General features: G+C 34.0%; 1 protein-coding gene across 2 annotated transcripts in view; it reads left to right on the top strand.

The window, feature by feature from the left end:
• The window catches only part of LOC150099340 (serine/threonine-protein phosphatase 2B catalytic subunit 2-like), a 273,967-nt gene that overhangs the window by 187,236 nt on the left and 58,848 nt on the right, over nt 1-27,883 (top strand). The window contains exons 9-10 of one of the 2 annotated variants that reach the window (XM_090404069.1): nt 15,154-15,279; nt 23,231-23,326. In XM_090404069.1, the coding sequence (XP_090260195.1) occupies nt 15,154-15,279; nt 23,231-23,326 (222 nt within the window). The remainder of the gene's footprint in view (nt 1-15,153; nt 15,280-23,230; nt 23,327-27,883) is intronic. The other variant, XM_090404070.1, reaches the window with a different exon arrangement.

Consider the following 27,883-nt stretch of genomic DNA (forward strand, 5'->3'; position numbering starts at 1 on the left):
CACATCTGAGAGCTGCTCAACTTTTATTCGCTTTAAAACTTTCTTACATGTCATTCTTTTCAATATGAAATTCAATTTTATCCTGCTCAGGACTAAATAGCGATCACTTCCAATTTCAAATCCTCTGTACACTCTGGTGTCCTGAACCAGGGAGAAAACATCACTATCAACAATAACATAGTCAATGAGACTTTTCTTATTCCTAGCCTCTTCTCTCCATGTGAATTTGTGCATATTTTTATGTTGGAACATGGTGTTAGTAATAACCAGTCCATGTCCTGAGCAGAAATCCAACAGATATTTGCCATTATTATTAGCTTTGCTCTTTTCTCCAAATTTTCCCAAAATATTTTTGTATGTCTGAAAATCATTTCCTACTCTGCTATTTAGATCCCCAACAAGGACCAACTTTTCCTTTTTCATTGTGTCGGTTGCTTTTTCTAAAGCCTCAATTGAAATTCCTCCACTTCTACCTTAGTAGAATCTTCTGTGGGACCATAGGCACAAATAAGTCTCATTGTCCAGTTCCCCATTCTCATATTTGCCCACATTACTCTACTTGAGACTGACTGCCATTCAAGAAGATTAGCCTCGTATTTTGTGTTGAATACTATTGCTACTCCTTCTTTTCCTTGATTGTCATTGCCTGAATATAACATTTTGTATTTATTGCTCAGAAAGATCTCACCAGTTTTTGTCTTTTTTGTTTCAGTCATCCCTATTATGTCGATCTGGTACTTATCTAATTCCTTAGCTAGCTCCATTTCTTTACCATTCAGGCTTCTTATATTGATAGTACCGATCTTTAACTCTGGTGATGTTGAGTTGGGGTTTGTTTTCAGATTTGTTCCAGTAGCTGACTTTTCGCTCTTCGCCCTGGTTCCCTGGCGAAAACAACGGGGGCCTTGTTTAACCGGGCGACGCCCCAGCTGGCATGAAATTTTGTCATGTCATACCATCATTTTTCATTTTGGTTTAACCAATAAGAATACAATTTGGTCGTCTAAATCTCAAATTGCCAGCCCATCCTCGTTCGTTCAGTATCCAAGTAGATACCCAACAGGGTGCACCACGAGAAGGTGAGGATTGGACATTAGGTCAGAGGCCCTGGTCGGTTCTCCGCATTCCTTTAAAGGCTATGCGGAGGTCTCCTCTAGTTATACAGCTTTATGTTTAGACATTAAATAAAAATTTAAGCAATTGATTTTTATTAACTTTGATGATTTTATCCTCTAATATAGCTTATACTGTAATTTTTTTTCCAAATTTATGCTAATTAATGGATGAATTATAATTATTTGTATTGTTTATTGCATTTGCTTAAGTGCAATAAACAATACAAATAGATGCCCATAAATTTATTGATGGATTAATGTGCATTAATACAATTTTTAGCAAAAGTGGCACTTTCCACAACCTGGCTGCCAGATAGTACATGAAACTGAACCTTCAGAGGATAAAAATTGATTTTATCCTCTAATATAGCTTATACTGTAATTTTTTTCCAAATTTATACTAATTGATGGATGAATTATAATTATTTCTATTGTTTATTGCATTTGCTTAAGTGCACATTAATTGATGGATTAATTAATCTCATTAAGCAAGGTTTTCCTGTAAATACAATTTTGAGCAAAAGTGGCACTTTCCACCTGGCTGCGCCAGATAGTACATGAAACTGAACCTTCAGAGGATAAAAATTGATTTTATCCTCTAATATAGCTTATACTAATTTTTTTTCCAAATATATGCTAATTGATGGATGAATTATAATTATTTCTGTTGTTTATTGCATTTGCTTAAATGCACATTAATTGATGGATTAATTAATCACATTAAGCAAGGTTTTCCTGTATATACAATTTTGAGCAAAAGTGGCACTTTCCACATTTTCTACCTGGATGCCAGATAGTACATGAAACTGAACCTGTCACTAACACTTTAGGAGGCTTCCTGATGAACTGGAGAATAATCCTGCTGCTGCTTGCTGTGCCATGTTGTACCTGAAGGAAGTCTGAGTTATAGTATCTTTTAAATGGCACCTTGAGACCATGATTGGTTTGGAGTCTGGGCATTTCCTGTCTGAGACTATGATTCCTTCACCTCTGCTGCATGACCCTGCTCTGTAAACTTTCCTAATATGCTACTTATTACCAAAGACAAAAAAAGTTTAGTTTCACTGCAGTTATAAAAAACTACCAAAAATATCAAAAATGTATTTTGATGCTCAATTTGTTACTGAAGTTTTTCAATTAAGTTATACTCCTGAAGGCTTGTACTAGATTTATTTTGTATAATATCATCTGTATAAAGCAAAGAGCTGAGCTGAATATTTACAATTCCAAGATCATCCTGTACCTTCACTTCTAATTGCTGATGTACAACTTAAATATAGGTTATGTGTTGCTGTCTGTGTGATTTCCTGTTTAAACCTTATAATCACTGTGAATGGCATTTCTCTTTGCACATTGTCATATGCCTTTTCTAGATCTCCTGAACTTAAATACAGATATCTTATGCCTTAAATATAGATCTCTTATGCCATATCAGACATGACAAGGTGCCAAGAGATAATCATTAAACATAAATTTAATTGACTTGTCCTCTAGCCATAACAAAACTCAATTCTTTCCTAAATAAGGAAAGAATTGAATTTTTTTATGGCTAGAGGACATAGGTACATAAATTCATTACTTCTGTAGCTTGTCGAAGCTGTTCCACTCTTTTCTTGGATATTGTTTTATCACATCCTCTAGCAAAGCACAGCAAATCCCTGTCTTTTACACATGTCCTGAACCAACTTATAACCTTCAATTAAATCTTCAGTTAAATCCATCTCTTGTTAGTCAACTGATTTCAACTTACCAACATTCATTACCATTATCATACAATCTCCATGTGCTCAGTGAGAGTTATCCGAGTACCTTTGATTTTCTTGACATTCATTAAAGACGCAGGTTATTAAATTTGGGAGCCATAATCCAGTACTGACTTGAAACTTGAATAAGAGAGTCATAATTTTGCACTTTGGTGTGATTAGAGTTCCAGCGGCATATTATATTAGTGGGGTTATGCTATAAGAAACTAAAGAGGCAAGGGATCTTGGTGTATTGGTGGATAAGAATTTAAACTCAGAGGATAATTTCTATGTTGAAGCAAATCTTGACATGTAAGGATAAGGAAGTAATTTTGCCTCTTTATAAGGCTTTGATAAGACCACACTTGGATTACTGTGCGCAGATTTGTCTCCCGGGTTCCAAGGGGTAAAGAAGCTGTGGAAAGGGTACAAAGAAGAGTCACAAAGATTATATCCAGATTATGGGATTTAGATTATGAGGACAGATTGCGAGTATGTGGATTACAGACTCTGGTTAACAGGAGAAAAGGGGTGATATGATAGAGGTCTATAAACTTTTGAATGGGTGTTATAGCATTTCAATTGATGAAATTTTTTGTTATGTGGAAGGTGGGGAGAGAACACTGGGACATCCATGGAAGTTAAATTTATTTGCAGTCAAGAAAGGGGTAAGAGCTAGGTTTTTCTCCCAGAGAGCAGTGAGTGAGTGGAATAATTTGCCCTACAGGTAGTGAGTGCATCTAGTGTGAATGAATTCAAAGGTAGGTATGATAGCTGGGGGTGAGTAATTTACAGCCTCCCTCGATGAGTCCTTGACTCCCTGGAGGTCTCAGATAATAATGATAATAATTTTTCTTCTCCCACAAGTGAAGCTTCTTCACTTAAGCCTATATTCTGGTGAGTTTTATAGTTCTTACCAATATGATTCCTGAATTAAAATTCACAGTCACCTAAATACTCATCCTTGCATTCATATTTTGCTAATGGCTGTCCTTTCAACTTATATCCAACTAATATTATCTTCATACTGAATTGCTTATACTTGCACATTGTCATATCAACAAAGACTCCTTTGTTCGTGTTATGTTTTAAATCCACTCCTTTCCTCTTTAAAGACCACCTGTGAAGAACTGACCTTCTGAATAGTTGATTTCTCTCTTCATCTTCACACCAGCAAAGAGGGAAAGTTTAGTATTGGAACTTACATTATTCATCATCATCATACGTATCAAGGATTTAGGCCTAGTATGGCCTGTTCCTGCCTTAGAAGTCATCGTTGAATCGTTTAAGAGGACGTCCTGGTTTTCTTTTTCCTAATGGCTTGTACTTTAAGGCTTGTTTTGGTAATCTTTCTGTTTTCATTCTTTGAACGTGTTCCATCCATCTATGTTTATATTTTTTAATTTTTTCAATTACTGGTTCTTGGTTTAATTCTTTCATAATATCTTCGTTTCTTTTGTGATCAAGTAGGGTATACTTTGCAGTTTTTCTCATAAACTTCATTTCTGCTGTTGTTAATCTTTGTTTGTCTTTTTGTTTTATTGTCCAGATTTTGCTTCCATACATTAAGACCGGTAGGGCTAATGTATTGTATACTTTTAGCCTGGTTTGTTTTTGAACTAGGTTTGGTTTAAATATAGAGTTAATTACTCCTGTTATTTTTAAATATTTTGCAATTTTTATGTTTATATCTTTTTCATTTTCATAAGTGATCATACATCCTAGGTAGTTAAATTAATTCACCTGTTCTAAGATCTTGTTATCTAATACTATTTTAGTTCTTGCTGGATCTTGTCCTTTAAAGGCCATAGTTTTTGATTTTTCCGTTGATATTATCATACCATAATCTTTGGATATCTCATTTAGATTTAAAATAGCTTTCTGTAAGTTATCTTCAGAATTTGTAATTATTATTTGGTCGTCTGCAAAGAGGAGAGTGTTTAAGTTAACTGTAGGTGAAAGTTTAATTCCTTGATGTAAATTTTTACTCCATTTTATTATTATTTCATTTAAGTAGATATTAAAAAGAGTTGCTGAGAGGGGACATCCCTGTCGGACCCCTTGGTTTATCTCTCTTGTATATGATAGCTCATGATTTAATCTTATTTGTATTTGATTATTTTCATATATACTTGTGACAGCTTTTAGGATATTATTTGGTATTTGTCTTTCTTTTAATATGTTAAATAATATGTTTCTTTTAACTTTGTCAAATGCTTTTTCAAAGTCAATAAATGCAATATGTGTTTCTAAATTATATTCTCTTCTTTTCTCTATTATTAATTTTAGGCAGAAGGCTGGGTCTATACATGATCGTCCTTTTCTAAATCCATTTTGTACCTCTAGAATAAAGTTTTGGGAATATTTCATTAGTTTGTTATTTAAGATTCTGCTGTATATTTTGTAACATGAATTTAGTATGCTGATACCTCTATAGTTTTTAGGGTCATCTCTATTACCTTTCTTAAAGATAGGAATCACAATTGCTTTTTTCCATTCTATTGGGGGGGATACCAGTTGAGTAAATTTTATTTAAAAATAATAAGAGTCTTTTTTTTTAATCTTGTTCCTGCGTATTTATATAGTTCTGAACCTAGCTTATCTTCTCCAGGTGATTTTCCGTTTCTTGTTTCTTTCAGGCTGATTTCTAATTCTTCTTCAGTTATTTCCTTTTCATTTTTGTTAATTATTTGCCAGTTGTCTTTTTTAAAATATTTGTCTGTCCACAGTTCTGTGTAGTAATTTAGAAATTCTTCTAATTTCAATTCAGTGTTTAATTTTATGTTTTCTTTGGTATCTGCATTTAGGTGTTTCAAAATCTTATATACATTGGGTCTTATTTTATATAAATCATGTTCTAAATTAGAAACAAATTTATTCCATGATTCTCTGTCTTTTTCTGACTTTTCTTTTAGCTATGGCTTTTATTCTTTTATATTCTATTTCATCTTCTAATCTTTTACTGCTTAACCATTTGTGATAGGCTTCTTTTTTCTTTTTGATTATTTCTTTGATTGTATCATCTCAGATCTTCAGTTTTTTTCTTTTATTGAATTTTTTTTGGTCTTTCCTAAGCTTTCATTTGCTGCTGCATTTAGTATCGTTTTTATATTAAGCCATTCTATTTCTATTTCTTCATTTTGTTTTATTTTATCTAGAGTTTAGTATTGGAACTTACATTATTCATGAATATATTAAACATTTGCCCTAATACCAAACTGAGAATGCTATACCTCAACTATCTTGCTCCTTGTAGCCTCCCCTCTTAACACTACTTTGTCATCCATCAGCCTTCTTACCTGTCTAACTAGGTGATCATATGCATTTGGCATATTTTAGTCATTAAATTCTTATGTAGATTACTGTCAGTCTTTGCCGAAATCCAAATTAATTGCAACATACGTGTGTTGAGGCTTAAGTGCTGTGCAGAATTCATGCTGGAGGCAGTTAGAGGTCAGCATCCATTCGGTTAGAAGAACACGGATCTTACGTTTGCAATCACGATTATGGTCAATCTGGCCTTGCAGGCCATGTTTTGGATACTACCCAGAGGATCTCTTGGAAAAAAACGACCATGCTCCACCATAGTAAATTCAAAAGGTGGAGCAAGCTACCAACACTCCTATCTCAGTATCTCCCATAATACAAAACACATCTCCTTGCAGATATGTATAATGTTATGCATTGAGGTAGCTTGCTCCACCTTTGCAAGGAGTCGCCCGGTGTTTTACCACTTTACCCCAGTCCTGAAGATACTTTCAGGCACAAACTTTGTTTGCACACACTTGGATAAAGGATTAAACTAAATTTATTATAGTCTGACCAAGTGAAAAGTAAACTTTCAACATCTTTCTCTAAATCCAGAGTAATTTAATAAAAAGGTGGCACACCGTTTGGCAGCTCCTATAGGAGGAGATGACCTTGCTAATGCTTCTGCCTTGGTATCTTCACTTGGGCCTGGATCCCACTGAAGAGACCTCAATAAAGGTCGACACTAGTCTGGGTAGTGGCCCTTCTCTTAATGCATAACATTATACATATCTGCAAGGAGATGTGTTTTACATTATGGGAGATACTGAGATAAGAGTGTTGGTAGCTTGCTCCACCTTTGCAAGGAGTCGACCAGTGTTGTACCACTTTACCCCAGTCCTGAAGATACTTTCAGGCGCAAACTTTGTTTGCACACACTTGGATAAAGGATTAAACTAAATTTATTATAGTCCGACCAAGTGAAAAATAAACTTTCAATAGTAAATTCAAAAGAGAAAGACTGTTTTTTGAATCTGCATCGGCACTCAGGAATTAACCTAATTTAAACAAATACGGTTGCATTAAACTTCCCAAAATAAACATTAATTATTAGAGATCCCTCTTTACATCCTAGGCCACCTGCTAATGCCCATAGAGGGCACACCACCTTGATAGGACTTCAGTTTCACTCACTACTGTATTGCTTTTGTGTGTGTGTTGTTACAAAAAGTTTTTTGTAATAATCCCTGAAGATGTCTCTGTGACAGATACGAAATATTGGAAGTATTAAAATTATTTTTAATCCTTTCTCAGTGCTGATAATTATTCCATTAAACCTCCAACATAATTGCAACATAGCCATTAACTTGATTTGTTTTTCTTGTGACATCATAATAAAAAGTAATCAGATTTTTCATAACTGATCTCTCCTTAATGAAACCATGCTGTACTCTGCCCAATGAATGATCCTTACTGAAGATATCCTGGATATGATTCCTAATTAATTTTTGCATTACCTTGTCTATAATAGTAAAGGTGAATTTAGCTGATCTTCTACAGAATAGAGGGGATTTTTTTCTTACTGCATAACTGGTCAGAAGAATACACAATTACCTGACATACCCTGGCCTTAGCAGTCTTGGTTGCTTCATTTGTAATTCTGGATGACTCATTCTTTGTCTATAAGACTCACTGGTATATAAAACTTTTGCAGAGTTCTAGTATGTTTTCTTTTCATTATATAACCATTCACAGCAAACCATAAAAACTGATGGGTTTTTTTTTTTGTTCCCCTCCAAGTAAACACAGTGTTCAGGTCTAATTCTTTTCCCTTGCAAACTTTTCTCTATTAAGAACTATATACATTGACTCATTTCTGTCTGATTTTTGAATGTATATTCAAAATCCTTTTCTACAAATCGAAACTATTAAATTGTACTGTTTTTAGAATAAGGTGATTTTGAAAACAGCAAAAAATAGTCATACAAAAAAAAAAAAAGTAAAAGAAAGAAAAAAAGTTGTCTTCAACTCTTTCTGATAATTTATTGAGGATCATATTGTCTATTTCCAGAATCAGAGAGGAGATTTGTCGAGAAATCTGTCAATAAAATGCATATGAATATTACAAAAAAAAAAAAAAATTAAATTTATTCGTTCATCTTAAGAGTTCAGCAGCATTCAATACAACTCTATAAGAGCAAAATAAATAAGATACTTAATTATCTGCAAATATTTCATTGGATTTCAAAGCAAAAACTTGTCACAGTATACATACACTAATAATCAAGTAGACCACTTACTCTAACATTTTATTTTAGTAACCAATGTTTTATAAAAAGAAAATTTTGGTTGCTAGATTATAGTTAGTCTTAAAATGATTATCTTCCAAAGTTTTGGTAAATTAATGCAGTCATACTTATGGAGGTTTCTGGAGTGCTTCCTTGTTGTGGTTATTTCCAAAAATAGTCTCTCCAACTAATAGTGATTCCATGCAGCACTGTAGTCTTCTTCTTCCATCTAATCTTTTTAGAAGCATGGTCTGTCAGCCCTTACTTGCCATATTAATGGTAATGGATGTATTTCTATGCACCCCAGATGTTAACATATTCATCTGTCTGAAGTAGGCCAAATTATTCTTCTCTCCCCTCTCTCCAAGTGAATGCACAAAGTCTGCCAATTTAATCTATGGTCTGAATATAGTGTAGAAATTATATTTCATAACTTATTTTAATGGTATTACAACACCAAAGAAACTAGTTAATAAAAAGACATTTATTAACTAGCTTATATTTCACTGGATTTCAAACCAGCATCTTCAGAGCAAATAACATTACAGTTTACACAAGATAGTAAGTAAGTGAAATAAAATTGTAACAGACAAAAGATCTAAACTCCTAATTTGGCACCCTCTAATGTTGTAAAAAAGAAGTCCAACAGTTCTGTAATACTTCTTAATTCCACAATCCTAACCTTAACGTACTTTTTAAGGTTAGGATTGTAGAATTAAGTTAGAATTATGGTTAAGATTATGGCTACATTAATTTGCCAAATGGGAGACTGTTATTTTAATATCAACTCTTACGCAAGGAGTCAACATTCAGAGATTGCCAAATTAGGACTTCAGATCTTTTATCTGTTACAATTTGATTTCGCTTACTATCATGTGTAAACTGTAATATTGCTCTGAAGATGCTTGTTTGAAATCCAGCAAAATCTAAGCCAGTTAGCATCGTTTTATTATTTAGTTTGTTTAGTGTTGTAATGCCTTTAAAATAAGTTATGAATATTGTCCAACACCTAAGTTTGCCAATTAGAGAAATTATATTTATTTAGCACTTTGGCTATCTTTTCTGATGTGTCCCAAATGTAGGAGATGGTAATAGTTTATTTACCTTGGTCTTATGTTTTAGTAAGAAGTACAATGTGAGGCATGTGATAGGGGTTGTGTGACAGAGGTGGTTGAGTTCTGTGTCATGGGAACAGAAAGCCCTAATTTTCTGTTCCCATGTGTAATTAGCATAGCTGAGTTTTTTGGTACCCTTAGCAAATTCATAGCTACTCGCTGTTTTTAGTGACAGTTTCGATAATTGGTAAAATATTCTACCACCTGTTGCACTTCCGACATAGGTGACCTTGGCACCTGTCCAGTGCCATAGCATTCCTATGTCACTGCTATGTGTTAATGTTTTTTGAGGATGGCATATTGTTGGACTGAATGATCATGTGATTATGTAAATGGCTTCTCTCTCACTGTGTTGTGTGTGTGTGTGTGTGCTTGTGTCTCTAATGAATCATTTGAAATACAACTAATGTGTCTGGGAAAGACTGGCAGTTATTTGGTTCTTTTCTATTATTGTTATTATTATATGGGTATCTCCATGCAGTCAGAAGACTTATCACAGGAGACCCAAAATTATGAAGTGAATATTAAGATGTTGGCTGTTTCAGTGTGCTATAATGAATCTAATGTGCCTGGGCCCAAGTATAGAAAATGCACTCACTAGATTGCAGGTTTGAGTGTAGGCTGTATTGAGTGCTTGTTATCTCAATGTGTAATTTCTTTCTTTGTGATAACTCTCCTTCTCCGATCCACTTGCCTGTAGAAGGCAAGTGAATAGAAGGTGGGATTAAATTGCATGTCCTTCTGACCTACCCTGCATTACTCTTCTTCCAGAACAGTGTTTAAATTGCATTGCAGTAAACTCTACAGGACTTCATGGAATAGATTTGAATAGTCATGAACACAGTTACACTTGATATGTAGGAGAAATTTTTTTACTGAATTGGACTGTAATATTTATCCATATGTACTAGTTTAAACACATTATTAGATTTAATAGAATGAATAATACAGCACAGAGGAACAATAAAATACCAGTTTATTAGATCCTATATTTCATCTCTATTACAGAAACCTCATCAGGGATATAATCTCAAAATTGTAGAACGTGCATGTTCCATGTTCCCCCCCCCCCCCACACACACACACAAAACAATAAGTGGTAAAAAACTAGACTAAAAGCCTAAAGTCCTACAAGGGGCGTTCTTTATTGGTGCTTGGATAGCCTAAAAATTAAAGTTTCCCAAATCTTGGGAAGTTTAACACAACCATATCTATTAAGAATTGTCTAGTTTAACAAATCTGCTGCTGATTCTAAGAAAATAATAAATTTCGTTAAATCCTTCAGTTCAATTTTAAGAAAAGTCGATTCTAAGAAAAGTCTTGTCTTAGTAAGTCTGTTTCTCATCCACATAGCCTTTTCAAATTGTTGTTAGTCGTTCATCAAAAAAGACTCGGCTAAATTAGCCTTGGCCATAATTTTGCAGCAGCACCTCATCAAGTTCCATCATGTTGCATATAAAACATAGCTGCCACTTGCTTCTTACTATTGCCTATAACATCAGGTTTGATATAACTAACATCCTTACTCAAGCATTGCCACCTAAAAGAAATCTATCTGACAGCCAGTTGCATATTCTCTGTAAATTACACAAAGACAATAACATAATCACTAGAGCTGGCAAAGGTAACACTACTGTGGTCAACAGTACTAGTGATTAAAATCAGAAAATGAATGTATTACTCATCAGACATTGCACTATTTATAAATCTCTGGATTATGCCTCACCAATTCTCAGAAAACATTAAAAAGGCTCCTAAAAAAAGGTCACTTCTTGGCCACCTTAAACTGTTAAAAAAAACTGAGACCATTTAGTTTCTGCCTCCTTGGATATATGGATTACCTAAACTTCATAAATCTAATTATCCTCTCTATCCAATAGTGGATGCTACTGGTTCCCCCTCTTTTAAGTTAGCCAAACAATTAGCTAAATCTTCACCTTTATTTATATTAAAAATTCCACTCAGTTCAAATGTTTAATTCAAAATTTTGTTTTAAATAATAATATCATGGTGAGCTTTGATTTCAGTTCTTTTTATATAACAATATCCCCAATCTTGACACAGTCATTGATACTTCCACATTTGGATTACTGTGCTCAAGTTTGGCCACCTGGATTCCTTAGAGATGAGGAGATTGTGGAGAGGGTTCAGAGGAGAGTGACTAAGTTGGTGAGTGATGTAAAAAATGCTTCCTACATTGATAGATTGAGAGCTTGTGGATTGCAAGGGTTGGTTGATAGGAGGAGAAGAGGGGATATGATAGAAACATTTAAATTACTAAAAGGTTTTTATGAGATTGATGCAGGGGAAATGTTTCAGCTGTGTTGATAGTGATGGAAGTACAAGAGGTCATCCCTGGAAATTATGGAAAAGTGTGGTTAACAAGGGTGTGAGAACTAGGTTTTTTGCTTGGAGGGTAGTGAATTGAGTGGAATGCATTGCCTGACTCAGTTGTGAGTTCTTTATCTGTAAATGAATTCAAGAAGAGGTATGATAGATATTGTTTTGATAGTTTGGGTCTCTCGCGATGAGTCTACTGACTCCATGGAGATACCCGTAATAATAACATTTTGAAAAACATGCCCTTGATACTGCCATTCTCAAATCTTCTATCTGGCTAAGATACATTGATTCTGTATTTGGCCACATGGCTCAGACACATTAGACTCCTCCACCTAAACAGCAAGCATCACAGAATCCAGTTCACCATAGAAAAATAATAATAGTCTGCCTTTTCTAGATACACTAATCATGCATCTGCACAATGGCATCTTTTTTTTTTTTCTTTCTTAGTTCACAGAAAACTTAGTTTCAATGCACACAGATACATACTGGTGTTCAGAGCCCTGTAGCAAAAAATATATTGAACAAAGCACCATTTGAACCTTGTTAAATCAAAATATACCATGTAATAATAGAGTCGCTTTTGTTTTCTAAACTGTGTTATTTCAAAATCGTGTAAAAAAATAAAAAAAAATAATAAAAAAAAGCTATGTAAAAAGAGAACTAGCTGTATTGTCAAATGTGTAAAAATGTGTCTGCCTGCCCAAAGCAGAAGGAACGTGTTACAGAGTCAAGCAATCTCCCACCAGATGTGTGATGCAAAATGTAGCCTGGTATGAATGTGTTAAGATTAGATAGATTCCAATTTTCACATTTCCTATTATTTCTTGCCTGATGGCTCATATAAAGAATGGATGTTAAATTTTGTGCTTTGATTTCTTCATGCCTTATATCTGAAATTCTATACTGAGAGTTTTAACTAAGAAGATATTTATAAACTAGGGTAGAAATGACCCTGTAGCAGTTTCAAATGTCATTGAATGGATCTTCATGTTGGAGGCTTAATGGATTTTTTACAACACTCAGAAAGGATTAGAACGGAATTTAATACTTCCTATATTTCATCTCAGTCACTGAAACATCTTCAGGGATTACAAAAAAACTAATGTAACATAAACACAAATAACAAACAATACTAAGCCCAAACATGTGGGTGACACTTGTCCTTACTAGGCTGACCGCCGTCTAAGGGCTGTTGTAGGTGGCCTGGAATGTAGGGTGGGACCTCTGGTGATAAGTGTTTCCCAAATCTTAGGAAGCTTAATGCAACTGTATTTATTAAGATTTGGTTGATTTCTGAGCGCTGCTGCTGATTCTAAGAAAAGTCTTTCTTTTTTGAATTTGCTGTGGTGGAGCATGGTGGTTTTTTTCCATGAGATCCTATGGGTTGTATCCAAGACATGGGCAGTAAGGCCTGACTGACCATGGTCATGTTTTCGGATGTATGACTTATGTTCCTCCAGGCGGATAGTGGCTGATCTGCCTGTCTGTCCAAAGTATGCCAGCTTACAGGAACGGGGTACTTTATAAACTCCAGGCACTGAGAGAGGAGGGAGCTGATCTTTTGTAGAACGGATAAAGGTAGCAAGCTTGTGGTGGGGCTTGAATGCTGTTTTTCGGTTGTACTTGTTTAAAATCTTGGCTATTTTTTCGGATGTGCCACGGATATAGGGTATAGTGATGGCATTTCTAAACTATCTGATGAGAAGACCGGGGAATGGAGGAGAAACTGATTATTTTTTTGATACTGTGATCGCTGTAGCCATTGGAGACAAAAGTGTTGTGTATGTAGTCAGTTGTAAGGGTGGTTCAACAAAGATTGTGTACCCTGTTCCTGTAAGCTGGCATACTTTGGACAGACAGGCAGATCAGAAACCATCCGTCTGGAGGAATGCAAGTCATACATCTGCCACCACAACTGGTCAGTCAGGCCTTGCCGACCATGTCTTGGATATAACCCATAGGATCTCATGGAAAAAAACCACCATGCTCCACCATAGCAAATTCAAAAAAGAGAGACTTTTCTTAGAATCAGCAGCAGCTCTCAGAAATCAACCAAATCTTAATAAATACGGTTGCATTAAGCTTCCTAAGATTTGGAAACACTTATCACCAGAGGTCCCACCTACAACTGCCCTTAGGGGAAGCTCCGCCTAGTTAGGACTTGAGTGTCACCCACGTGGTTCGGCTTAGTATTGTTTGTTATTTGTGTTTATGTTACATTCATTTTTTGTAATCCCTGAAGATGTCTCAGTGACTGAAACAAAATATAGGAAGTATTAAATTCTGTTTTAATACTTTCTGAGTGTTGTAAAAAATCCATTAAACCTCCAACATGATGTCCTCACAGCACTTAAGCCTCTACACACAGGTTATTGAATAAGTCCAATGATATCAGCATATGTCACTTAGAGATATTTTGGTTTCTCATATCTAGTTCAACAAATATTGCTGAAACCTTTTTTTTTTTTGGAGATGGGTGACCATTTTGAAACAGGTTTCTTTGGAAATGTATTTTTTTTCTCTCTGAAGGCAAATGTTATGTAGTAAGGGAACATATTTTTTGTAAGGATGTTTTTGTTACTATAATAAGGCATAACAGATTTGTTTATTCCCCATTGTATTTTGCCATAGAATTAACTGTTTAACTTCTGATGTTTCACCCCCATTGTTTCTTCTGCATGTTCATGCAGTAGGTGGAGATTCTCGGGGATATGTAAATAATTGAATGAAAGCAAATTTTATGTCAAACGATAATCAGACTTCTTTCTTTCTTGTGATATCACACTTTAAGATATGAGATTTGCATATCTCATATCTTAGCAGAAAAAAGAAGAGAAAAGCCGTAATAATCAAAAATTGTGAAGTATCAAAAACATTAACATTGTCTTTTGATGATAATGAGCTGATCATCTTCCAGTGAATTTAACTAAGATATTTTAAAATGCTCTTGAATAAGAGACACTTGATTTTGCTAATATGACACTAATAGGGAGTGCATAAAGAAATTATTTTAATAAATAATGTGTTTTGTTCATTCTTTTTTTAACAGTATAACTTGGTGTCCTGCATTAGTTGTAAATATAGATGTTTCATGTTGTTATTCAAGCTTATATCTGTATATTTTACAAAATATTTTTTGTTATTACAAGAAGTAGCTAGTTTATGAAAATTTGAAATGAGGGGTTGTGTTTTTTTCTGAACCTTTTTTCTCACTCTTCTTTCTTATTTTTGTTCTAATTTGATATAATTTTTAATACTTCATTAATTATATATTTGAATATGCTTAACTTTCACTTAGCTGCAGTTCTGAAGTATGAAAATAATGTTATGAACATCCGCCAGTTCAATTGTTCACCTCATCCTTATTGGTTGCCTAATTTTATGGATGTCTTTACATGGTCATTACCATTTGTGGGAGAGAAGGGTGAGCTCTGTTTTTTTTTTTTTTATTTATTTTGTTGTATACATATGTTTTGTGCTAATAATTATATCAGATGAATAAAATATATCATTGGCTTTAAATATTTTATGAAATAAAATTTTTAAACTTTTAAAAAAGTTTGTTTTAAAAAAACATCCATGATATAAAATCCTAGAATATTTCTATATTATAATTAACAATAAATTATTACATTTTCATGCACATTTTACCCTAAGAAAACAAAAGTTTGCACATGAAGTATCTACATGACTAAGTTATTGTATGTAACGAGCAGTTGAATTTGTATCACGTTGCTCTTTGGAAAAACTGAAGTAAGTTTGAATCCTGTCCAGGATGTGTAGAACTTTTATAAGTTTTTTTTTTTTTTTTAACCAACTGAAGATAAGTTAGCCAGCCTCAGATGGAAGTACCAAGGTTTCCCCTCCTGAAAACTCCTGGTTTTATTATTATTATTATGTGTCACCTCAAAGAAGCCCAAAGACTCATCACAGTGGGCACTCCATTCCACACAACTCAGCATCTACACTACTTAATATTATTATTATTATGGGCTGCTCCAAGGAGTCCTTAGACTCATCAAGAAAGAGACCTTAACATTATGTCAAGACTATCCAACATTTGCACAGTATCTATCATACTTTGCATTTAACTCATTCACAGTCATGGCACCCAAACAGATTCTGGTAACCTATTCCATTCATTCACTATTCTCCAAACAAAGAAACCTAGTTCTAACACCTTTGCTAACTACACTCTTACTCAGATTACATGGATGGCCCCTAGTTCTCCCACCACCAGACCTGTTCTGAAAAATGTCTTCTGAATTAATTTTATAAAAATCCCTCAGTAATTTGTATTTCTCGGTCATTTCTGCCTATCAACCAATTTCTGTAACCCACAGATCTTCAACCTCTTCTTGTAAGGTTCATTCCATAGACCAGCTATCATCTTGGTCACTTGCCTCTAGATCCTCTCTACCTCCTCCTCCCCATCAAGAAGAAACCCTGGTGTCCAGATCTGCACACAGTAGTCAAGATGGTGTCTTATCAAGCCTCGATAAAGAGGAACAATAACCTGCTTGTCTCTGCTTGTCAGAGTATTCTTCAGTAACCAAGTGATCTGATGAACTGCTTTAGCCACTTTTGCTATGTGCCTCCTAAACTTTAACTCCCTATCCACTAACACTCCCAAGTCTCTGGCTTCATCAATTTCCTGACATCCATTCTCCTTTGTCCAGACTGCCAATCTATCCAAATCATCCTGCAAAATTTTGTCATCATCTGTATTAACTATTGCTCTACCCAACTTTTCATTATCGGCAAATAACAGTTCCTCTCAGGTCCTTTCCTATATTGTTAATGTACAAATTAGTACAGATGTATTCCACGTACACATGCCAAAACTACACATTGCACTACTATTCATCCTCTACACAAACAACATCTATCACCTACCAATAGTTTGTTTTGTTGGTAAATTATGTATTCTGGCTAATATTTGCCTGTATACAGGATAAAAACCAAAAATTTTGGGGGGAGGGGGACAGAAACAATACTACCTCTCTATGAGATTTACTGATCACCTTCATTTGAGAAAAGGTCATATAAAGATTCTGCTTGTCTCGACAAGAATCAAACTCAGTTTTGTCCTAGTTAAAGGGTGCAGTGTTATATTATTCTTCCAGTTATGTTAAAGGTAAACCAGTCAAAATAACAAGTGCACTGACTTTGCTTTTTCCATAATTCTAAAAAAAAAAAAAAAAAAAATATATTTGTATCCTATACTATGCAGCATTATGAGATTACATAGCATTTTACAGGACAAGTATAATGCCATACTTGTATGTATGCATGTAATGACATATAGTTATTGAGATGGAAAAGGTCAAAGCAGTAATTATAGGCTTATATGTCATTACATGCATGCATACATACATACATACATACTTGTATGTGTGCATGTAATGACATATAAGCCTATAATTACTGCTTTGACCTTTTCCATCTCAATAACTATTAAATGTATCTTTAACTGTAACCATTTTGTTTCATGAAGGTTCCGTGTTTGGATATCTGTGTGTATCCGCTGTATCCTGTGGTCCTCATTCCAACTATTGCCATCCTTATCTGTTCCCATAACCAGATTCCTCTGTTACAATTATATCTTTCATATTTGTGCTTTGCTTCAGTTTGAAGGAAAGCAGAGATGCGAAAGGAGATCTGGCCTTTAGAAGGATGGGATAATCCTTAGACTACCTTATTTTCTGGCCTGTTGGCTGAGTAGATAGTACATGTGCATTCATATGTGCAGCCTGTTGGTTGGAGAACATGGATGTTTGTAATTGTTTTACCAATTCTGTGTGGAAAAGAAGTTGCCACCCTACTGCTTCTTTTTCTTCTTCTAGCAGAGACTTTACTCCCAAAACTGTGAGATATGGGAGTGACCATATGGCATCCAAGTGACGTCATATGTGACCAAAAAAATTTAAATATTTAACTGATAAATATTTATGGGCTTCCTTGAGGTGAGCATGAAATTGAGAAAGATCATAAAATGCTGAATTCAGTTTCTCAGGTCTCAAAAGAAACTGCATCAAAAATCTCCTTGGCTCTACAAATGCCTGTAAGGGATATTGTAATGTATGTCATCATCATAATTCTAATTACGGGTATAGACCATATTGGTCTGTTCTGATCTCATTATTCAACCAATATCCTTTTTTGAGGTCTACCCTGCCTTCTCTTTTCAGTTGGCTTATATTTTATTATATGTTTAGGATATCGGGTGTTGACTATTCGGTTTACATGTTCTATCCATTTTTGTTTTTAGTTCTTTTAAAATGTCTTTGTTCCTTTTTTTGGTCTAATAATGTGTATTTTGCAGTTCTTCTCATAAATCTCATTTCACTTGTTTTTATTCTTTTTTATCTTGTTTGTTTCTTCCCCAAATTTCACTGCCATGTTTTATACCAGGAAGATCATGCACTGGACAAGTATTAAACTTAACACAGTTTATTGAGGATGGCCTTGAAAGAGGGTTAGCAACAGGAGCTGTATTTATAGATTTGACAGCAGCATATGACACACTAAATCTTAGAAAGCTTATAGTCAAAATTTACAGCATGATAAACAACTCGGTTAGTGGAGATATTAACCGACTGTTATGTACTTTGTATTCCATTCATTTGAACTGCTTGTTGTCTACACTGATGATGTACTGTTAATTTCAGTACGAAATATTTGTACCTTTATTTCATTAAAGTTAATTACTGTGATTATTGTGTAATTTATTATTTATAGTTATGCCACAGGTACCTTTTAAAGATTCTAATAATATTTTTTCACTGTATATTTTCAGTTTTTCATTAAGTATTCTGTATTCTACTATATATTTTGTAGCATGTATTCAATAAACTAATACCTCAGTAATTAGCAGGTTTTGTTTTATCCCCTTTTTTAAATATAGGTATTACTATACTTGTATTCCATTCTATTGGTATTTGTCCATTTGTATATATTTTATTTAAAAATTTTAATAATCTTTGATGAAATTTTTTTCCAGCAAATTTATACAGTGCGGAATTTATCCCATCTTGTCCTGCTGATTTGCCATTTTTTATTTTATTTAAGTTGTCCTTTAATTCTTTCATTGTTATTATGTCATTTCAAGTATTTTGTAAGTTTTTGGTGTAATTTTTTTTTATGCCAGTATTATCCATTCAAAGATCTGTAAAGTAATCCAAGAATTCCTTTACATCTATTTCACAATTTATATTTGCAGTTTTTTTTATATCCGCATGCATGTGTTTTAATATTTTATATTCATTGGGTCTTATTTTGTATATGTCATTTTCTAGATATGATACAAATTTTTTCCCAGCTTTCTCCATGTCTCTTTCTGATTTCTCTTTTGGCTATTGCCAATCTTTTTTTATATTCAATTTCACCTTCTTGTTTTTTGCTACTTAACCATCTTTTAAAAGTCAGCTTTTTATTTTCAATTATTGTTTTATTTCATTGTAGTCCGCACAGTTAACCTAGTGGCTTTGTGTTTCACAACCATATGACTGGGGAAGGAGTGTCCCAGGTTCGATTCCAGTCTAAGAGGTGAGGAATTTGAGGATCATCCTCAGCCATAGCCAAGTTAGCTGGTCTTGGGCAGTAGGGTTTTTCTGCCAGTTTATCTGGCGTCTTTCATCCCGCAAGCAGGCAAACCAGCCCTCTGAACATATGCTACTACAGCCAAAAATATATATCCCCCCCCCCCATCGGTAGGCTAGGCGACAGGTCGGTTGGGAGTGGTACTAACAAGAAGTCGCATCTAAGTAACACGCGCACCCTGCATAGGAAGCGAGAATAATGCATAGTGAAAGAAGATTGTTTTATTTCATTGTCTCATATATGTAATTTTTTATTTTTATGGTATTTTTTGTGTGTTCCTAGACTTTCATAAGCTGCTGATGCAATAATTTCTTTTGTATTATTCTGTTCTTTCTCAATGTCTTCATTTTTTTGTATTTTTTCTAAGTAGTTATTAATCCTCTGTTGGTATAAATTTCTTATACTTGAATCATTAGTAGTCTTACTTTGTAATTAGATTTTGTTTCTCTGGTTTGTTTATATTTTTGTATTTTTTGTAACCATTTTGGTGGAAATCTTAGTTTTGCTTGCACTAAATAGTGATCTGTGTCGATTTCTAACCCTCTTCTGACTTTAATATCTAGGAAGTGGTTTGCTGCTTTTTCATTTGCTATAAAGTAGTCTATTATTGATTTTTGTCCTCTTCTGCACCATGTATATTTATGTATATTTTTATGTTTGTATCTTTTATGTTTGTAAAATGTATTCATTATTTTTAAATTATTATATATTATATAATCAATGAATTGCTTTCTATTTTTGTTTATTGTTGGTTCTCCAAATATTTGTATATTATTGTTAATTTTTTTCATTCCTATTCTGGCATTAAGATCTCTGGCTATAATTATATGGTCTGTTTTATTTAATTTTTCGAATATTCTTGTAACTCTTTGTAAAAGTAATAATTTTCTTCTTTTCCTCCTTCAGGGGCATACACTCCAACAACTGTTAAATTTTAAGTTCAAAGGTCACATAGCAAAAGTTGCAAATACAACTCAGAGGATAATTGCGATGTTGAAGCGAGCCTTGACATGTAAGGATAAGGAAGTCATTTTGCCTCTTTATAAGGCTTTGATAAGACTGCACCTGGATTATTGTGCACAGATTTGGTCTCCCAAGTTCCAAGGGGATAAAGAAGCTGTGGAATTGGTGCAAAGAAGAGTTACAAAGATTATATAATTGGATTATGGGATAACTGGATTATGGGATTTAGATTATGAGGACAGATTGTATGTGGATTGCAGACTCTGGTTAACAGGAAAAGGGAGGTAATATAACAGAGGTCTATAAACTTTGGAATGGGTGTTATAGGATATCATCTGATGAAATTTTTTGTTATAGGGAGGGTGGGAATAGAACACCGGGGCATCCATGGAAGTTAAGTTTGTTCACAGTCAAGAAAGGGATAAGAGCTAGGTTTTTCTCCCAGTGGTATGCCTAAAGGCAAACTATTCCCATGAGTGGAATAGTTTTGCCTTTAGGGGTAGTAAGTGCATCTAGTGTGAATGAATTTAAAGGAAGGTATGACAGCTGGTTTGGGTCATTTATAGCATCCCTCGATGAGTCCTTGACTCCCTAGAGGTCTCAGATAATAATAATAATAATTATTTTTTTTTAATTTATAGCATTGTTTCTTGTATATATCCTTTTAATAACATAAATATGAAACTTGCTGTTTCTTATTTATGTTTTAGGAACTTTTTACACTTTTTTTGTTGATCTTTTTTATACTTGTTTTTGTACATTTCTTTTTTAGAACTACATTTACGTACATTCTTATTTATATCTATTTTTACTATATTTTAACTCTTGTATGCTGTTGTGATCATTCCTTGCTTCATAAAACATCAAACAAACAAACCTTATTTCCTTACACCCTGGTTGGTTTAAGGCATGTTTTATTCTCATTTATCTGAGATGATACAGCCTCTGTAAATTCCCACATTGTGTTGAAGAGTCTTTCTCAGGTATCGTGAAATCAGCATATGCAGCTGCAGTATGCTTGCATTGCATTTTATTTCTTTGCTCTCCAGGGGTTGTTATTCTCTTGATTTTGTTGTTATTTCTCATGATTGCTAGTATTTCAGTACCGAGGGTGTATATAGTCTCCTCTATGTTGAAATACTAGTACACACACACATGCACACCGAAGTGAGGTAGTCCTTTCTAAGTCTTCTTTCAATCTTTATTTCTTCATGTGAATTCTGGTATATAGATCACACAAGTACTACTACTACTACTGCAGAGAAACTTATTTTATTAACTGCAAATTTTCACATTTCATATACTTCTGCAGGATTAGATAGGGTGGGGAGGACATTTGCTACTCATACTAACCATAATGAAATCATTGGTTACAAATAGTTTAACAATAGGCCCATGGTATCATATTCAAGGGCTATTAACAGAAAAAAGAGAGGTAATATAACAGTTCTATAAACTTTTGAATAGGTGTTAAGTCTAAAGGCCTATGCATCATATCCAGGCAACATGCTTGAGAATTGTGATGAATGAAGACAAGACTTGATGAAAGATAATCCCTTGGTTTTTATTACATTGGATGGGTACGTGTAAGGACTCAGAAGCTTTAAATTCTCTGACAAAAGCATTAATAGAACATTTTTGTTTTGATGTTAAAGTGATGCTTTTCACTTATAAAATGCTAGTTTGGAATAGTGTTTTCTTTTCCTGGTTAGGATTGGTTCCTTTGGGAGGCTATTGTAAGATTTTATGTCACGATTGTCTTATGATTATATCCAGTGGTGCAGTGGTGAGCTATGGAAATTTTAACAAAGGGCTTGCATCTTCGAGCAAAAAAAAAAAAAAAAAAAAAGCCGTATTTCACACAAAAACGTTTATTAATACAGCTTGTGTACAAATGCCATTCAAAAAGTATGAGGGGACAATCAACCTGTAAAGGCTATCATTTTTAAACAGATATTTCATGATCTAAACATGAAATATTTGCACACAATCATCTGTGTTAATTTATCTTACATAAGAAAAATATTTTTTAACTATCAAAATATAATAAGAATAAAATCTTTTATAATCGCACATATGTAATAGTCCACATTTTTTATAAACAAATTTGTTTTGTTTGCGATAGAAGTTTGTATGACAAACAATCTATAAATAATAAATAAATATTATCTAAACACAGAAATATTGAAATACGTTATATTTCTCTTTTGTTTTTGTACTTCAAGTGATAATCAATGGTACCAATCAAGGGGCATTATTTTATAGTCCTATTTATTTATATGTGATTACTAAAAGTGAATTCTTATTTGTAAAATGGTAGCAACAGTAACTATAATATTTTATTTAATAAAATCACTTTGTTAGGTTACCGTATGAGTTTGTTGCTTAATATATTTCAAAAAATTATGTTTTTTTTTCTTTTTTTTTTTTTGAAAAAGTAAAGAAGAACAAGGGGCTTGCAAATTTGAAAAAAATTTAACAAAGGGCTCGGGCGAGTCCCTTATAGCTCGCCACTGATTATATCTGATTTGAGATAGGCTGAAGAAGTATGGAATTTCTTTGTTCATCTTTTCTGCACTACCATAGATGCTGTGTGCCTTGACTCATAGAGGGTGTTTATTTTGATTATTTCTAATTTTTATGTGGGATGATAGTGATTGCCTCATTTTACCCACTAGTTTTAAAAAATCAGTGGAAGAACATTTGTTATTTCTATTGCTGTAATGTATCCAACAAAGAAACTGAAAAAATACTAATTGTACATATACCAACCAATCAATTTATGACAAATTTTCTTTTTTCCCTTTCAGTTACAGAAATGCTAGTGAATGTTCTTAATATCTGCTCAGATGATGAACTCATGTCAGAAGGAGATGACACTTTTGAAGGTGATGACGCATTTGAAGGTGTTTATAAATATTGGACATTTACTGTAATGTATTTGAATTAGTTTAGCTAGATTATTAGACAGATGTTTTTTTTTTATTTATTATTTTTTTTTATGTTAAGCATGGTTATTTTTAAATTAGATTAGTTTGACATTTCCTTATGATTATTGCATCTAAGCCAGATTGGAAATTTGGCATACTGTAGCTAATGAAGTACAGATTAATTCAAAAATTGTCATTGTGGTTGGCTTTCCCATGGCTTGCATGCTTAATGCTGTTCTTTGAGTGTATAATTGATTGACTCTTTATTACTAGTACCATTAATAAACAAAAACTGTTGCTTATAATTTGTTAAAGCAAAAATATTAAATAACCACAAAGATATATTGCAATAAACTCACTATAACAAACTTTCATTTAGTTACTGAAATAAAGAGCCAAAAGGCTTTACTTCGGCAATGTAAAATTATTTAAATTAAGGGATATTAAATCCCACATTATTTCAAAGCCAAATAATGAAACATTGGGGGGGGGGGTGAGAACTTCTGATAAACACCTAGAACAAAAATGATATTAAAGCAAACTGATATAACCACAAGAAAGAACATATCTTAACCCCAGTGTTTCATTAAATTGTAAAAATTTGTTCTTTTTCTTTTAGGATATATAAGAAGACATGTCAGAGGTTTGAAGAAATTCGAAGACACAGAGGTGCAGGCCATCAAGATTATTTCATTTAGTCTTTATAAGTTTGCCATAGTGAGACTTAACTGTAATAGTATCTAATGATATGGAGTCTGATTATTCCTGGTGGTTTTGCACAACCACAAGCCATAAAAAAAGTACATTGTATGGGCTATGGAAATGTCATTTGGTATCATCTTTAAATCTGAATGAATTCTTTATTTTACCATAAGAAACATATAGCAGCAGGCCTTGTAGTTTCGCTCTTAGCTGTTAAGCCTCAACATGCCTCATGGTTTAAGTCACCAGTGGAATTAGGTTTCAAAATGAGCAGCAACAAGAATTGACAAGGTGTACATACCTTCCTACATCATTGGAATTTAAAATACATATAAACGTTTTTTTTTATATACTAAGTGCATGAAATAATTAACACACGGAAAAGAAACTTCATCGCACTACAACAAATGTATCTGGTCTGCTATTACAAAAAAAAGTTCTCTCTACTATCTGTAATACATGGCTGTCATGACATCATTCACACAATCATAAGAGAATATAGTGTGTGCTCTGCTGTGATATGAAACAAACAGTTGATGGATGCATGAGAGAGACGTTGAAAAAAATGGAACAGGGAAGATTAGAAGAGTTGTAAACTATTCCTTTAAGAAATAAAAAAAAATATAAGGAATGAATAGTTGTGTTTTGTGGATTCTTTATTAAAGTTCCCATTGAAAAGTTAATGTATCCTCACTGTTGTAATCTTTGGTTTTTTGAGTGAAGATTAGATGGAAAGCTGTTCTTTGTTTATGGAACTGACGGTTGTCAAATAAAAATGCAAGAATATCCAAAATAGTTGTATTCTCTTTTAGTGCTGGATGGCTGAATTTTATGAAGTGAACTGTTAATGTTTTTCGATACCTGTTTTAAATAGAAATTGAATATGCTTGCAGTAAGGCACATATTGAGGATTGATGAGTTTTCATTTTCTTGCGTGATTGCATGCAAGAAAATCTGTTGCTGCTATTTCCTTAAGAGACCTTAATGATTTACGTGGAAGACATGTTTTGGACTTTCCAGAACAACGGTTGCCCAATTTTCTGTTATGTCTATTTCATTCGCTGACTCTAATATGTTAACTTCTGCTTTTGCAGATATCTAATATTTAATGCCAGAAGACCCAATATTTTCAGGTTACGAATGAATGTAAGTGAGTAAATGAGTCTTTTTAATATACACTTTTATTTTATATAAGTGGGGTGGTGAGAACTTTTGATAAACACCTAGAACAAAAGTGATATTAAAGTAACTGATATAACCACAAGAAAGAATATATCTTAACCCCCATGTTTCATTAAATTGTAACAATTTGTTCTTTTTCTTTTAGGATATATAAGAAGACATGTCAGAGGTTTGAAGAAATTCAAAGACACAGAGCCACAGGCCATCAAGTTTTTATGCTTCAAGAAAACTCTGCAATTGAGATTGACCAAACTTTGTGTGAGATTTTAGGGGACTCTGTGCCTCAGCACATCCAACAGTTGCCAGATGGGTGGCCAAGTCTAAAACTGGGCATTCTGAGACAACAAATGACCCCTGGTCAGGAATATCTTCCACAGCGATCCCTCCTGAAAACATCGATTCAGTACATGTCACGATCTTTGATTATAGACAAATACCAGCTAAAAACATCACAAAGACTCTGGGGATATCCTGGGAATGAGTTGGGGTCATTATCCACCAACATCTGGACATGCAGAAGCTCTCAGCAAAGTGGGTCCCAAAATGTCTGAATGCCAACCAAAAGAGAGAGAACGTGTGCTGTCATCTCAAGGGATTTTGGATCATTTTGGGAAATCAGGCATAAATTTTTTGGCTCATATTGTGACTTTTGAGAAGCATGGCTTTATCACTGTGACCCAATGACCAGAGGACTGGTTTGTGCAACAAGCCTCTACACACGGACTGTGACTCAGAGACCAAACAAGTCAATGAAGTGGAGACACGGAGGTTCTCCATGGTTGTTCTGAACCTAAAAGTCAGCAAGGAAGATTTTTGCCATTGTCTCTTGGGATATGGATGGTGTAAATCCTTACCAAGTACCTCAAAAAAAAAAAGGTGAAACTATTGCAGCAGCTGTTTATTCAACAGCTCTGAAGGAATTGAAGGAGGTACTGAAGGAAAAACACCACAGGAGACTAAGCAGAGGCATGTTGCTTTTGCAGGACAATGCACCTGCTCACACTACTCATGAAACCAAGACAATACACAACTTGGGCTTTCAATGTCTGCTTTACCCACCGTTTTCACCAGACCTCACCCCATCTGACTATTTCCTATTCCCAAATTTAAAGAAACACTTGAAAGAAACAAAATTTACCACAGATGATGAAGTCATATCTGCACCTGAGGACTGGCTTGTGCGACAAGGGAAAGACTTTTTTCTCAGAGGATTGCAAATGATGTAATAAGTGTATAACACTTCATGGGAAATATGTAGAATAATGTGTAAGTTACATGGTTCTACCTCAGTTCCTTCATGATGACTATCACAACTTTTCAGCACACCCTCGTATGTTATGTTTATATGTATATATATTTTTTAATAAAAAACAAATCAGTTTCATATATTGTGTGTGTGTGTGTGTGTGTGTGTGTGTGTGTGTGTGTGTGTGTGTGTGTGTGTGTGTGTGTGTGTGTGTGTGTGTGTGTGTGTGTGGATGGAGAAAACTTATTTATATTATAAAACAGTAACAGTCACACAATTAGCACATATGTGAGACTCTTAAAATAAATATATATATATATTTTTTTTTTTTCCTTGAAGGATTGCCATTTCCAGAATTAGCACATTAAATATCGTGTGGATATTACTCATTTTGTATAATCAAATTTTTTAACAGCTGTAGATAATAAAACATTATGGTCACTTTGTTGTTACAAGCAGTATATTTGGTAATCAACAATAAATGAGAATTATCATGCTATAGTTTTTAAAGTAAATTTTTTCCCATATTTTCACAATTTTATGGATAATCTCCCCCCCTCCCCACCCATGATCTGACTATGATCCACTCTCCCATATGTTGACTGACTTCAGTTACATGGTTCTGACTTCCACGCTTTTTTTTTTTTTTTTGCCACAGTTCATTCATTCATATAAGTTGATGGAATTTTGTTCTGTTTATTTATACAGTAGACCCTTGATTTATGCCAGATGCATTCCAGGTGTATGAAAATTGCATCTCTTCATTCAATAATGCAAAAATTTTAATATTTTGTATATAAGAGGAAGATCCTGGTTGTGGATCACGAGGATTGACTGGATCATCTCCTGCTGTCTTTGGCAAATTTTTCTATCATACGAAGAACCTTTATAAGGGCTTTTCAGTTGAAGATGAGTTAGCCAGTCTCATTTGGAGGTAACAAGGTTTTCCCTCCTGGACACTTGGGTTTTTATCCCACAAAACAGGCAAATCTGCCAGAAGAAGAAGAAGAATTAGGTCTGCTAATTGCGAAGACTTGCAATTAGCAGACCTAATACTCATGCCTCAGGGCTTCAGTTACTTCTGCCATAACTTCAGATAACCTATAGCCAGTCTACCATCTTTTGATCAATTGGAGGCACTTGATATTTCTTTTTAAAATAAGAGAGAAGGAGATGTTTGGATTTCTTGATGTCTTATAGAATATAAAATGGGGAGGGGGGGGACCCCATTCTATAAAATGGGGTCCTCCCGTTTTATAGAATATAGAATTTTTGCCTGCTGTTTCTGAATCAACTGTGTAGAGAAATCTTCCTTTTCTTTATTTGTAAGTGACTTAAAATCCCTCCAACAACTCATTTATGTCATCAGGCTGTTTCATGAGCAATTGCAGTAATTTCATTTG

Source organism: Typopeltis vanoorti, chromosome 14, assembly GCF_054136105.1.
Source record: "Typopeltis vanoorti isolate ZY-2024b chromosome 14, IOZ_Tvanoo_1.0, whole genome shotgun sequence".
Classification (NCBI taxonomy): Eukaryota; Metazoa; Arthropoda; class Arachnida; order Uropygi; family Thelyphonidae; genus Typopeltis; species Typopeltis vanoorti.